Consider the following 15,447-nt stretch of genomic DNA (forward strand, 5'->3'; position numbering starts at 1 on the left):
TATGAGGATTATCAAAGTATAGACTTTCTCCTCCCAACCCCTTCACCTCCCCACTGCCCACCCAATCAATGCAAGCATGGTAAAAATGTCCTCAGTTGGTGCACTGCAATCCCCAAGGTCTCTTTGACATCCCAGCCTAATCACTCAACTGTTCACCTGATAAACCTTTCATCCAGCAAATACAAAAGCAAAATATTGTGGATGCCAAAACACTGCAATAAAAACAGAAAACCTGGGAAATGCTCGGCACATGTGGCAGCATCTGTATAGCGAGAACATTTCAGGTGAGTGACCTTTCCTCAGAACGTGTTGCTGCCTGACCCACTGAGTATTTCCAGCATTTCGCCCATCAATTCCTGGTCTGTGCTTATTTTATGAATAACCGATTAATTTTTCTTTCTAAAGCAACGTTGAGGGGAATGCAAGAGGACCTGCAGAAAAAAGCCCTCCGAGCGTTTCAGAGGTGCGTGTATGTTTTAAAAACCCAAAGTAAATAAGCCTCTTTGTCAGGAAAGGGAAAAGATAAATTCTTAGCGTTGCCATGACAATGGAAATGGATGTGATATTTTACTTGCAGGCTTCACTGGCACACAGCTTTTCCCTGAGCTCTCCAGTGGTGAACAAGCACCATTTCCGACTACAAATTGCACGCGAGCAAATCGCTGGCAATATGAGAGCTATTTTTAGGATTAATAGGAGCACATGTTTGTGCAGGTGTCTGATAGTAGGTGTGGCAAAAAGAGCATCACCAAGCATGGAAGCACAGGAGTGGAAATGATATTCTTTCTTCAGGTCTTCATGTGCTCACCATATGAGGGACGTGAGCAGTAAGAAAATGGAGCAATCCTCTTTGATGTACAGCCAGCTGCAGAGCAAAGTTGTGTCTGAACTTCCCTTAACTATTCGTGGCACCTCCAGGAAACCACAGCATACGGCTTACAGACTTTATTCCACCCTAACGATGGGGAGATATTTTTGATTTTTTTTAATTCATTCATAGGACATGGGTGTTGCTGGCTAGCCAGCAAGTATTACCCACCCCTAGTTAACTGGAAGGCAATTAAGAGTCAACCACGTTGCTGTAGCTCTGTAGGCCAGGCCGGGTAAGGACGGCAGATTTCCTTCCCCAAAGGACATTAGTGAACCAGATGGGTTTTTCCGACAGTCGATAATGGTTTCATGGTCATCAATGGATTCAAAATTCCAGATTTTTTTTTATTGAATTTAAATTTCACCAGCTGCCATGGTGGGATTTGAACCCAGGTCCCCAGAACATTAGCTGAATTTTTGGATTAATAGTCTAGCAACAATACCATTAGGCCATCACCTCCCCAGTGATTTGATTTATTATTGTCACATATATTAGTCTACAGTGAAAAGTATTGTTTCTTATGTACTATACAGACGAAGCACACCGTACATAGAGAAGAAAGGGGAAGGGTGCAGAACGTAGTGTTACAGTCATAGCTAGGGTGTAGAGAAAGATCAACTTAATATAAGGTAGGTCCCATTCAAAAGTCTGATGGCAGCAGGAAGTCACATTGGTACGTGATTTCAGATTTTCGTATTTTTTTCCAATGGAAGCAGGTGGAAGAGAGTATGTCTGGGTTGCGTGGGGTGCTTAATAATGCCGGCTTCTTTTCCGAGGCAGCGGGAAGTGTAGACTGAGTCAGTGGATGGGAGGCTGGTTTGCATGATGGACTGGGCAAGTAAAGCATTCAATAAAGCCATTTATGTATACATGAGATGCAACTTGACTGAGGCAGATTGGGAAATTAGATAAAATGTATGGTGCTTAGTAATTAAATAAATATTTCAATTCTCAAAATGTTTCCATTGACAAGTTAACTAACTGGAAAAGTGATCCATCTGTGGCTAACGAAAGAAGTTGAAGGAATATTAGATTAAAAGATTAGTGAGCCTGAGGAATATTTGAGAAAGGATGGACATAATATAGTTGGAGGGCGAAAATGGAATGAGAGTAAACTAGCAAGAAATATAAAGGCAAATTGTAAGAGCTTCGACAGGTGTGTGAAAGGGAAGAGAGTAGTGAAAATAAATGTCATTCCTTTATAGACAACCATACAAATTAGGAGCAGGAATAGGCCACTCGGCCCCTCGAGCCTGCTCTGCCATTCAATAAGATCTTGGCCGACCTGATTGTAAACTCAACCCCACATTCCCATCAAGCTCGGATAAACTTTTACCCCTTGCTTATCAAGAATTTATCAAACTCTGTCTTAAAAATATTCAAAGACTTTGCTTCCACTGCCTTTTGAGGGAAAGAGTTCCAAAATCTCACTACCCTTTAAGAGAAAAAACTCTCCTCATCTCTGTCTGAAATGAACCCTTATTTTTAAACAGTGACCCCAGCTCTAGGTTCTCCGACATGGGGAAACATCCTTTCCTTTACTAGCCCAGTCCACCATGCAAATCAGCCTCCCATCCACTGACTTCGTCTACACTTCCCATTGACTCGGAAAAGCAGTCAGCATTATCAAGGACCCCACACAATCCAGGCATATTCTCTTCCACCTTCTTCCATTGGAAAAATATACAGAAGTCTGAGATTGTGTACCAACCCTGTCGCGATCCCTCGGGACCTTATATGTTTCAATCAGGTTCCTCCTTACTCTTCTGAACTGCAGTAGATCCAAACTCTTACTCACCCATTCCAGGTATTAATTGAGTGAACCTTCTCAGAACTGCTTCCAGTGTATTGACATCCTTCCTTAAAGAAGGAGACCAGTACTGTACACAGTACTCTAGACGTGGCCTCACCAATGCCCTGTGTAACTAACAGAGACATATCTATCTATTAAATTCCACTCGCAATAAACTATAACATTCTTTTAGCGTTCCTAATTACTTCCTGTCTCTGCACACTAAACTTTTGCAATTCATGCTCTTGAACACCCAGACCCCTCGGCATCTCAAAGCTTTGAAATTTCTCACAATTTAGGTAATATGCTTTTTTACTCTCCCTGCCAAAATGCATCGTTTCATGATACTCAATTTGCCAGATTTTTGTTCACTTACTGAACCTACATATATGTATATCTTTTTAGCCTCCTTATTTTTACAACTTATTTTCATCAGCAAATTTAGCAACCATACTTTTGATTCTTTCATCCAAGTCATATATATAAATCATAGTATTTCACAGATTTTCACTTCTTTGCATTGTTAATGTACATGAGACTAATAAATAAACTTTACCTTCTAAATCGTAAAATGTTGAGGCCCCAGCATTGATCCCTATGGCAGATTAGTCCTTAAATTTTGCCATCAAAAAATGACTCATTTATGCTAAATTGCTGTTTCCTGTTCACTAGCTAATCTTCTATCCATGCCAATATGTAACCTCCTATACCGTGAGCTTTTAGCTTCCATAATAGCCTTTGATGTGGTACCTTAGCAAATGCCCTCTGGAAGTCCAAGTACAGAACACCCACCAGTTCCTCTTTATCCACAGCAAATGTTACTGAATTTATCTACATATCCTACTTTAACATCTTTAATAATAAGCTTTCTAACATTTTCCCTGTGACGGATGTTACACTAACTGTCCAGTTTTTTGAATAAAGGAGTTACACTTGCTAAGATTGAATACATTTTGCTAAAATCATAGTGGACTTTGGGGAGTTTTGATCTCTCTGTCTAGGAAGCATACACTTGCCTTAGAGGGGGTGCAACAAAGGACTAGGTGGTTACTCCTTGGAGAGAGATTGAGCAGAATGCACCTATATCTCTAGAGCTTAGAAGAATGAGAGATGCTCAGTGTTCTGAGAAGGCTTGACAAGCTAGATGATGAGGCCTCTTCCCCCCCGCTAACAATTCCCCAACAAGGGAGTATCGAGACCAGATAAGGGGCCGGACACTTAAGACTGAGATCAGGAGGAATTCCTTTCATTAGAAGATTTTGAATCTTTGTCATTCTCAACTCAGGGCCTCCGGAATCATAGTCCAGTATATTCAAGGCTGAGAGTGTTATATTTTTGAATTAATTCCCAGGGGAATTAAGTGATGATATGGATTAAACAGGAAAATAGAACTGAGATTGCAGATCAGCTGTGAATAGAAGAAGCAGGCTCAAAGGGCAGCATGGCTTACTCCCATTGCTATTCATTTTTTTTGGCAAAAGCTATCAGGAAAAGGATTTTAACCTCGAGTATTTTTCAGACAAAAGCAAACCTTTACACTGAATGTTGCCTTCTCTGTCACTTTCTCACTGCAGAGCTCATGGGTTATGTCCCACTGATCACCAAGCTGCTTTCTATCTGGCTCTTCAGCTTGCCATATCAAGGCAGGTAAGTACTTGACACTACACGTTGCTTTGTTTAACATGTTCAGTGAATTGTGATCTTTTGTTTTGCAGTTTAGAGAACAAATTACTGAAGGAATGTGCTAGGTAGAGTATAGTAAGAAGTCTCACAACACCAGGTTAAAGTCCAACAGGTTTATTTGGTAGCAAAAGCCACTAGCTTTCGGAGTGCTGCTCCTTCGTCGGGTAAGTGGGAGTTCTGTTCACAAACAGGGCATATAAAGACACAAACTCAATTTATAAAATAATGGTTGGAATGTGAGTCTTCACAGGTAATCAAGTCTTAAACATACAGACAATTTGAGTGGAAAGAGCGTTGAGCACAGGTTAAGGACATGTATTGTCTCCAGACAGGACAATTTGTGAAATTTTGCAAGCTCAGGCAAGTTATGGGGGTTACAGAGAATGGTTGGTGTTCTCACGTGAGATGATGACATCCGTGTCGATGATACGGCACGCCTTGCAGAGGTTGCTATGGCAGGGTTGTGTGGTGTCATGGTCACTGTTCTGAAGGCTGGGTAGTTTGCTGCAGGCAGTGGTCTGTTCGAGGTTATGCGATTGTTTGAAGGCAAGAAGTGGGGGGTGTGGGAATGGCCTTGGTGAGAACACCATCCACCAGGTACACGGTACATACTCTTGCAACTCGGCCAACATTGTCTACCTGATACGCTGCAGAAAAGGATGTCCCAAGGCATGGTACTTTGGGGAGACCATGCAGATGCTATGACAACCAATGAATGAACACCACTCGACAATCACCAGGCAAGAGTGTTCTCTTCCTGTTGGGGAACACTTCAGCGCTGACAGGCATTCGGCCTCTGATCTTCGGCTAAGCGTTTTCCAAGGCAGCCTTCACGACACGACAATGCAGAATCGCTGAGCAGAGACTGATAGCCAAGTTCTGCACACGTGAGGACGGCCTCAACTAGGATCTTGGGTTCATGTCGCACTGTCTGTAACCCCCACGACTTGCCTGGGCTTGCAAAATCTCACTAACTGTCCTGCCTGGAGACAATACACATCTCCTTAACCTGTGCTTAACGCTCTCTCCACTCACATTGTCTGTACCTTTAAGACTTGATTACCTGTAAAGACTCACATTCCAACCATTATTTTGTAAATTGAGTTTGTCTCTTTATATGCCCCGTTTGTAAACAGAACTCCCACTTGCCTGACAAAGGAGCAGCGCTCCGAAAGCTAGTGGCTTTTGCTATCAAATAAGCCTGCTGGACTTTAACCTGGTGTTGTGAGATTTCTTGCTGTGTTTACCCCAGTCCAACACCAGCATCCACATCCAGGTGGAGTGTAGCAGGTGAGACAAGGGGCTACCAAAGATCACAAGTTCCAGCCCTATTGTAGTGACTGTTGATTTGTTACTGTGAACATTGTCAAAATTGCTGCAAAGAACCCACTGATTCACTGGTGTCATGCCGAATGGGAATCTGCTCTCCTCACCCAGTCTGACCAACCATCTATTCTAACCCAAATAAGAACTAGGTCATCTGGCCCCTTGAGCCTGCTCTGCCATTCAGTAAGATCACGGCTGATCATTTTGTGGACTCAGCTCCACTTACCCGCCCGCTCATCGTAATTCCTTTACTGTTCAAAAATTTATCCATCCTTGCCTTAAAAACATTCAGTGAGATAGCCTCAACTGCTTCACTGGGCAGGAATTCCACAGATTCACAACCCTTTGTATGAAGAAGTTCCTCCTCAACTCAGTCCTAAATCTGCTTCCTCTTATTTTGGGGCCATGCCCCCTAGTTCTAGTTTCACCCGCCAATGGAAACGACTTTTCTTGCTTCTATCTTATCTATTTCCTTCATAATCTTCTATACCTCTGTAAGATCTCCCCTCATCCCTCTGAACTCCAATGATTATAGCCCCAATCTACTCAGTCTCTCCTCATAAACCAACCCCCTCAATTCTGGAATCAACCTAGTGAATCTCCTCCCCCCAACGCCAGTATATCCTTTCTCAAATAAGGAGACCTTAATGATCACAGCTCCCTGTAAACTATGCAGTAGTCCATAGGTCCCAGCACAGACTGTGCACAAATGGTCCGTTTAAGTTTCTGCATGTGTTTAAGCCCTGCAGAGAATTTAAAGGGGCATGCACTTCAGTTTCCCACGCAGGGAATGTTTCTCATGATGTTTTTAAAAACTCATCCATAGGATATGATGTCCTAATTGTCCTTGAGAAGGATTGTGAATCACCTTCTTGAAGTCAGTGTAGTCAGGATACTCCCACATTCATTACACTCTGTCATCATCATTTTGTACTGCTGCGTAGCTTGCTAAGTCATTTCCGAGGACAGTTAAAAATCAACCACGTTGTTGTGTATCTGAAGTGATGTGTAGGCCAGGTTGGGTAAGGTCTGTAAATTACAGTCTGTGAAGAACATTACTGAACCCAATGGCTTTTTCCAACAAATTGATATTCACATGGTCATCATTAATGATAATATCTTTTTAATCCTGATTTATTGGTTTTAAGTTTCTCAGTTGTTGGGGTACCTTGTTCCCTATCATTAGGTTAGGACGCTGGATTTCTAGTCCAGAAACATAACCATTGCCAACCTTGTTACCTCTTAATTATCAACAGCTTTTCGGGGCAATTTGGAACTGGAATGTGTAACAATCAGAGTCTCTTGTTCCTGACCTTTCTGGTACTCAGACACACCAATAGGGAAGGTGTCCAAGAGACTCCAGTTAAGCAGCTGGGGTCATGCCTTTGATTAAAAAGAAATCATGAGCCAAATGATGGTGGAACTGCAGGCGATTAGCTGGGCACTTATTTTACTGAAACATTAAAGAGTATCTCTCATTCGTACTATTTTCCATATAAATTGGGGGACACATATCGATGACATTGAAAAGCTCACCAAATATCGCAGGTCTGTTTTTTTATCTGACCTGTTTCCACAAACTCGTGCGAGGTGACCCCTTCTTAAATTGCTTCGCTGAGCACAAGGAGTGAGGGATTCAGTGTTTGCCAATAATACTGAGAGACCGATAGCAGCAGTGAAATGAGTGTAATGCTTTCAGGGGATTTCATTGTGGTTTGTTGCCATATTCAATGTGAGTGATGCCGATTTATTGTTTCCAGATCCCAGAAGCACTGGGTTATGTCCGGCAAGCTCTGCAACTGCAGGGAGACGATGTGAACTCTCTGCACCTACTGGCATTGTTACTGTCAGCCCAGAAGCACTATCACGATGCTGTCAATATTATCGACATGGCGCTGAGTGAATACCCTGAACACTTCATGTGAGTACCTAAGCATTTTTAGTTTTAAAATACTAAAGGGGAATTAATAAGCTTTGCAGCAACTCTGATGTTGCAGAAGCAAAGGGCATTCCTTGAAGCTAAACCAGACCATTCACAACTTTGTCGACCTGGTTGGCCCTGAGCTAAGCTTCCGACACCATGTCGTCCATCGTCAAGACCGCCTACTTGCCCTTCTGTGGCATCCATTACCTGTCTCTGCGTCACCTCAACTCCACAATCGCCTCATGCTGAAATCCTCCTCCATGCCCTGATTACAATTTATATTAACAATTGAGGCTTTGGAACCAAGAATATAATTTCTAACATTGTGTATGATCAAATTAGGGGTCTTAGTCAATGCTAAAGAGGACTAGTACAAAGTACAAGGGATCATTAATAAATTGGCAGAATGGCAACGTAATTGGCAAAAAAATTATAATGTAGAAACTATCTACATTTTGGTAAGGAAGATGAGGAGATCACATGACTTGGAAAATGACATCCTAAATAGGCATGATGTGGAGATGCTGGCGTTGGACTGGGGTGGGCACAGCAAGAAGTCTCACAACACCAGGTTAAAGTTCAATAGGTTTATTTGGAATCACGAGCTTTCAGAGCGCTGCTCCTTCATCAGGTCAGTGGAGAGGTAGGTTTCACAGATACGGCATATATAGAGAAAGACCCAATTGCAATATATTGTTTGGAATGCAAGTCTATCCTAAATATGGTAATGAGGTAAAGTATAGATACACAAATCACTGAAAGTAATGGGCAAGGTTAATATGGCCAATTTAAAAAAAAACCAAAGCAAGCATTCGGACTGATTTCTAGAAGACTAGAATTGCAAAGCAGAGCAGCTATTCAAAACTTGTATCGAAACTTGGTGAGCTGACACAATTCTGATCACTATTTAAGAAGTGTCATTTCCAGTATGTCATGAACTTCATGTCAATACTTGAATTCTTGAAAACTAAAAAGGCTGCAAAACGATGGCTGCCCTAGGATCAGCAGACTTCTCGAGAGGGAACAAAAGGAACTTCCCAGATTGATCAATGCCTTTTCCTAAAACTAATTCAAAAGAGTAATTCCTAATTGAATGGGCCATTCAGATCAAAAACACCAGCTGTCTCAAACAGAAAGCATAATTGATCTGGCCACCCACCTTACTTGGAAAAGGACTTTGGATTTGTAACAGGTCACATGGTGAGACAGCCATGGTTGTTGCCTGCTTTTAAAACAACAAGAAGCTGTTTTGTAGAGAAATTCGTCAGACAGCCATTGAACCAGCTACGTACAAACTAAGCAGTCAGTTTAATAAACAATCATGCCTTGGTGGTGGGAGAAGGACTCTTCCCAACTTTCTCCAACTTCAAGTTCACCAATTTCCTAAAAAATCACCTACAAGATGCTTCACAGCTAATTGAAAATTCTCTGTGTATAAGGCCCTTCACTTCAACTAAATCACCAATTCATCCAAGAAACTAAGGTCTGCCTTGAAAGAGAGACTGAGACAATTGTGCATTGTAATTGCGCTATTTTTCCCTCACCTGTACCTAATATTTGTGCGAGTGATGATGTGGATAATTAGAATGAGTGGGACATTGCATTATAAACTTTTCCTGCTTTTAAATTCACAAAAGGCTTGCTGCTGGAATATTTAAATTGGGCAGTATCTCTGAGGGTAAGAAAACATACATCCTTCATATATGAAACACATTGATCATGGGCAGTAAGAAAACACAGGTTCTGTATGGGATAAGAGCATACAGACACGTTAGAAAGGGTGCATTTAAGGAATTACAAAGGTGATACCAGAATGAAAGGTTGTACATAATCAGGATTGGATGAATAGGCTGTGACCCTATTCTCTTGAAAAGAGAGGGCTCATTGATGACTTATTAAAGGTGTTTAAAATTATAGAGGGTTTTGATGGAGCAGGCATGGAGTTGATATTTGTGAGAGGGAGCAAAACTAGAGGCCATTAATGTTAGATGATTATTGTGAAAGGGAAATGATGTATAATGAGTATATTAGTTTTTTGAAGAAATAACAAATAAGGTGGATACGGGAAACCTGTAGAAGTGGTATACTTGGGTTTCCAAAAGGCATTTAATAAGGTGCCACATCAAGGATTACTACACAAGATAAGTGCGCACGGTGTAGGGAGTACCGGATTAGCATGATAAAGGATTGGTTAGCTAACTGAAAATAGAGAGTAGGGATAAATGGTTCCTTTTCAGGTTGGCAAGCTGTAGCCAGTGGGGTATCACATGGATCTGTGCAGGCGTCTCAACTATTTACCACCTACATCAATGATTTGGATGAAGGGACTGAATGCATGGTGGCTAGGTTTGCCGATGGCACTGAGTTTGATAGGGAAGTAAGTTGTCCAAAGGATATCTGGAGTCTGCAAAGGGACATAAATCGGTTAAGTGAGAGGGCATAGATTTAGGAGTGGAATAAACTTGCCCACTTTGGCAGGAAGAATGAAAAAGCATTTTTTGAATGGAGAGAGATTGTAGAATAGAGGGATCTGCATTTTCTGGTATATGAATCACAGAAGGTTTGTATGCAGGTACAACAAGTGATTAGGAAGGCAAATAGAATGTTGGCAGTGGAATATAAAAGTAGAAAAGTTTTACTGCAGCTGTACAGAACCTTGGTAAGACCACATCTGGAATATTATTTACAGTTTTGGTCTCCTTATTTGAAAATTACTGCTATTGCAGTAGAAGCAATACAGAGAAGGTTGACTCGATTCATTCCTGCTTTGAAGGACTTGTCCTGTAATGAACGGTTAAACAGGTTGGGCTTTTACAATCAGAGTTTAGAAAAATGAGAGCTGATCTTATTGAAATTTCTGAGATTGTAAGGGGATTGGACAGGGTGAATACCTGGAGAATGTTTCACTTGGGGCAGACGACACGTAGGATTTTGTGGCCTCGCCTGTCCCAAAACCATAAAATGCTGCCCGAGGTCAGTGGACCTTTCCATGATCCGTCCCTCGCCCATTCCGATTCCTGTGGCGGGCAGCATGGTAAAATTCCGGTCTATAACTCAGGGACACACTTTATGAATGAGGAGTCTTGCTTTTAAGACTGAGATGAGGGGATAAGGAGAATTTCTTTCTCTGAGGGTCAGTTTGTGGAACACTCATCCCCAGAAAGCAGTAGAGCGACATACAGAAAACATCTGAGCAAGATAGCAGCGAAGATCAAAACACGAAACAACCTCCTCGGCAAACATGCTGACTCTTTGTGAAGTGCTGATGCTCAAACTTTAAGGACCTTAACTCTTGCCATCATTGACTGCAGAGAATTGTGCACCAGTGTGGTACAACTCATCCTGTACTAGCCCTGTAGATACCCAGCTCAACACAAAAATGTGTATCATCTCAGATACCCTCCGACCAACTCAGCTCCCCTGGCCGGTCCTGAGCAACATCCCAACCCCTCACATAAGGAGGGAGATTGCAACAGCAAAGCTCTTGGAGAAGGTTTACATCAACCCAAGCCTGCTGCTACACAAGGACTTTACCAATCCTACTGCTACTCACCTCCGATCACATCAGCCTGTACGGCTAAGACTAAGGAATAACAGCAGAGCTCTGTAGCATCAGGAATGAAAGCAACACACCCTCATTAAAAACCACATCCTCAATACTGATCCCACAGCCCACCCATCAGGCTTCAGCCTACCACTGGCCAAAGCCTTTGTGTAACAAATCAGCATTGCAGGAACCCTGGCTCACATCATTGAAAACTTCCCACCTGACAGAATTCAGTGGAGAGCTCAGAACTCCATTTAGCCACTGCGGAAACTATTGCCTGGCTTAGTATTTACTGCATGTGAACTTGGAAACTGTGTATGCCTGTGTGGTTTTTCTCAAGTGATACTGTTCGGTGGATCAAAATACGAATCACAGGTCAATCGTATAACTTTGTTCTCAGAAAGATCCTGCAGCTGTCTTCCATTTTAAGGAGTAGCATGAAACAGCATGTTACAAACAAAAGTTTTGTTACAAACTGTGCTGTCCTTCATTAACTTCACTCCTCTATCACTCTGTCATCCTTCAGACCAAATGTTGGGATGGCACATAGTAGTTAGCATTGCTGCCTCACAGCACCAGGTACCTGGGTTCAATTCCCAACTTGGATCACTGCCTGTGCGCAGTCTGCATGTTCTCCCCATGTCTGTATGGGTTTCCTTCAGGTGCTCCAGTTTCCTCTTACAGTCCAAAGGCATGCAGGTTAAATGTATTGGCCATGCTAAATTCTTTCTGTGTACCCGAACAGAAGCTGGAATGTGGCGACTAGGGGATTTTCACAGTAACTTCATTACAGCATGAATGTAAGCCTACTTATGACCAATAAATAAACTTTACTTTTACTTTATGTTTAATCACTCTTAATGTCTTCTTCTTTGGTTCAGTGTCAGTTTTTGCCTGATTACATTTCAGTCAAAGCCTACATTAGCAGCTCTATACAAATGCAGATCGTTGCATTGCACCAACTCCCTTTGCAAAGGTTAGGACATTTCCTGTGTGTTTGTGTGTGGGTGGTTAGGGCTAGTGCAGAAGGGGAGGATCAGAGCTCTAGCACCTTCTGAATAATGTGCACACAAGGACAGACTCAGACTCTGTCCTATGAAACCCAATGGTCAAATGGGCAGTCTCGCATTAAGAATGACCACTTGAGTGAAGAGACAAATGTTGTGGGAGGAGTAGAATAACAGGAATTCACAGCTCCTAATCACAAAGACGATTTTTTTTCCTTATTCCTGTTTTTATTCTTGTAATTATAGTTACTTAAAATACTTCAGCACCTTCACAATTATATTGTCAGTGCAAGAGTTTCATTGAATATAAGCCTTAGCCTGCCACTGCACTAAATATATGTTTAACCAGTCTAAGGTATCTATCTGTACTTTGTAATTTTTCATTCCCCCTTCCCCCATTCTGCACAGCAGCCATAAAGAACAGTACAGCACAGGAAACAAGCCTCTTGATCCTTCAAGCCTGCACCGATCATGGTGCCTGCCTAAACTAAAACCGTATGCACATACTGTATGTCCGTATCCTATTCCCATCCTATTCGTGTATTCTTCAAGATGCCCCTTAAATGCTGCTATCATACCTGCTCTCACCATTTCCCTGGGCAGCGTGTTACAGACATTCATCACTGTCTGTGTAAAAACTTGCCTCACACATCTCCTCTAAACTTTTCCCCACACACCTTAAACCTATGTCCCAGTGCTTGACTTTTCTACCCTAGGAGAGAGCATCTAACTATCCACTCTGCCCGTGCCACGCATAATCTTGTAGGCCTCTATCAGGTCACCACCACCACCACCCTCCTCCTCCTCCCTCCCTCCCTCCCTCCTCCCTCCCTCCTCTCTCTCTCTCTCTCCCCCCCCCCCCCCCACACACACACACACACACACACACAACCTCCATTTTCCAGTGAGAAGAAATTGAGTATATCCAACCTCTCCTCGTAGCTAATACCCTCCAGATCAAGCAACATCCTGGTCAACCTCTTCTGTAACTTTTCCAAAGCATCCACATCCTTGTGGTAGAGTGGTGCCCAGAATTGTACACAATGTTCCAAATGAAGCTGAACTAAGGTTCTGTACAGCTGCAGCATTACCTGCAAATTTTTATATTCAGCGCCCCGACCGACGAAGGCAAGCATGCTGTATACCTTCTTAACTACCTTATACACCTGTGTTGCCACTTTCAGTGATGGGTAGACATATTCAGATCTTTCTGCCTGTCAGTACTCCTAAGGGTTCTACCATTTGCTGTATAATACTACATGCATTGGACCTTCCAAAATGCATTACCTCACATTTGTCCTGATAAAACTCCATCTGTCATTTCCCTGCCCAAGTCTACAGCTGGTCTATATCTTGCTGTATGCTCTGACAATCCTCTTCACTATCCACAACTCCTCCAATTTTTGTATCATCTGCAAACTTACTAATCAGACCAGATATATCTTCCTCCAAATTATTATATACACTCACACACTACGAACAACAAAGATCCCAGAACTGATCCCTGTGGAACACCGCTAGTTGCAGCCAAAGGTGCCAACTTATACTAGCATAGGTACTGTACCATTGGATGGGACATGTACATCCATGTTGTATGAGAAATGGTTGAGGACTCTGGGTCTGTACTCGTTGGAGTTTAGAAGAATAAGGGGGGATTTTGTTGAAACTTACAAGATGCTGCGAGGCCTGGATAAAGTGGATGTGGAGAGTCTGTTTCCACGAGTAGAAAAAGCTAGAACCAGAGGGCACAACCTCAGGCTAAAGGGACGATCCTTTAAAATAGGGATGAGGAGGAATTTCTTCAGCCACAGAGTGGTGAATCTGTGGGACTCCTTGCCGCAGAAGGCTGTGGAGGCTAAATCATTGAGTGTCTTTAAGACAGAGGTAGATGGATTCTTGATTAATAAGGGGATCAGGGGTTATGGGAAAAAGTAGGAGAATGGGGATGAGAGAAATATCAGCCATGATTGAATGGCAGAGTAAACTCGTTGGGTCGAGTGGCCTAATTCTGCTCCTATGTTTTATGATCTTATCCTCCCAGTCTGCAGCAGGCCCCACCTGCGCCCCCCACCTCTCCTCTCCCCTACCCCCCACCTGATCTTCACGCAGGTTAATGACTATAGATAGAATATTTAGAATATTTAATCATGGGATCATCAGCATAAAGAACATGAGTGGGCCATTAATATCTTGAGCCTGTTCTAATCATCCATTGCAATCAAGGCTGATCTAAGTCCAGGTACTCCTCTTTGCCCCATTTCCCTTCAGTTAGCAAAAAAATTACAGATCTTGGATTTAAAATTAACAATTGGCCCAGAACAAAATAAGGAGAACTCATTTTCATAATTAAATGCAGGTATCTTTTCAATACAGACACTGGAGGAAGTTGGGTTTAAGAACCTTGTTTGATTTATTTATTCATACTACTCTATTCCAGGGATGTTCACTTTGATCTGCCATTGTCACTCTAGCTAAGACTAGATAGCTGAACAGGAACTGCAAATTCAGTGAGAAGCTTCATGGTCTGTATAACGTGCCATCATGATGTGAAGAATATTTGCCACCCAAGTCACAAATCTTTGTGAAATTTAGTCTTCCGTAGCTAACATTTTTCTTACATTTAAATGTTTAAATTTAACATGTCAGCCTTTGCTCAGTAAGTAGCAGTGTCAAACCTGAGTTGAAAAGTTAAAAGTTCAAGTTCCACGTCAGAGACTTTGCTTCACTACACTGGCACCATCCTTGGGTCTCTCCAAACTCCAGTCTCCTGGCTGTACGCAAGCTGTAATTGGCTCCCTGTGCTGCTTCTAAACACCTCCTGCACAGAATCAGCAACATTCTTGGCTCCCCAGGACTTCTCTGAGCAATAACTGCCTGGAGCCTGCTAACAGTCTCACACCTTTTCAGCATTCAGCCTCTTCTGCTGCAGAATACTCACTTTCCCAGCAAACACACAGATAAATTGACGTCAGACCTATCTCTGTGATGAGATGGCCTGCCCCGGTCTACCCTCAAACTGAGGTCGAAGACAAATATCCTTCCTTTCTTATTTCTCGAGATAAGTAAGCCCACCTGCACACCTTCTCAACCTTTCCCATTGCCTGAGTTGTGGTAACCCTCAGGTTAAATCACCACCAGTCAGCCCTCCCCTTCAAAGGGGAGAGCAGCCTGTTGCCATCTGGGACTATGGTGAGTTTACTTCTAACTCTATTAAACAAACCTAGGTAACCTTTTAACTGTTCTGGCAATCTCTGAAGTCCAGCATTTTCATTACCTTACCTTCACAACAATGACCTA

The 15,447-nt window shown here is 42.5% G+C and overlaps 1 protein-coding gene across 1 annotated transcript in view; it reads left to right on the top strand.

The window, feature by feature from the left end:
* The window catches only part of ttc7b (tetratricopeptide repeat domain 7B), a 277,583-nt gene that overhangs the window by 147,770 nt on the left and 114,366 nt on the right, over window positions 1-15,447 (top strand). Inside the window, exons 13-15 of the mRNA XM_080202203.1 lie at window positions 406-463; window positions 4,238-4,310; window positions 7,433-7,593. Coding sequence (XP_080058329.1) covers window positions 406-463; window positions 4,238-4,310; window positions 7,433-7,593 — 292 coding nt within the window. The remainder of the gene's footprint in view (window positions 1-405; window positions 464-4,237; window positions 4,311-7,432; window positions 7,594-15,447) is intronic.

Source organism: Carcharhinus amblyrhynchos, chromosome 14 (assembly GCF_965287045.1).
Source record: "Carcharhinus amblyrhynchos chromosome 14, sCarAmb.v2.hapA, whole genome shotgun sequence".
NCBI classification, from domain to species: domain Eukaryota; kingdom Metazoa; phylum Chordata; class Chondrichthyes; order Carcharhiniformes; family Carcharhinidae; genus Carcharhinus; species Carcharhinus amblyrhynchos.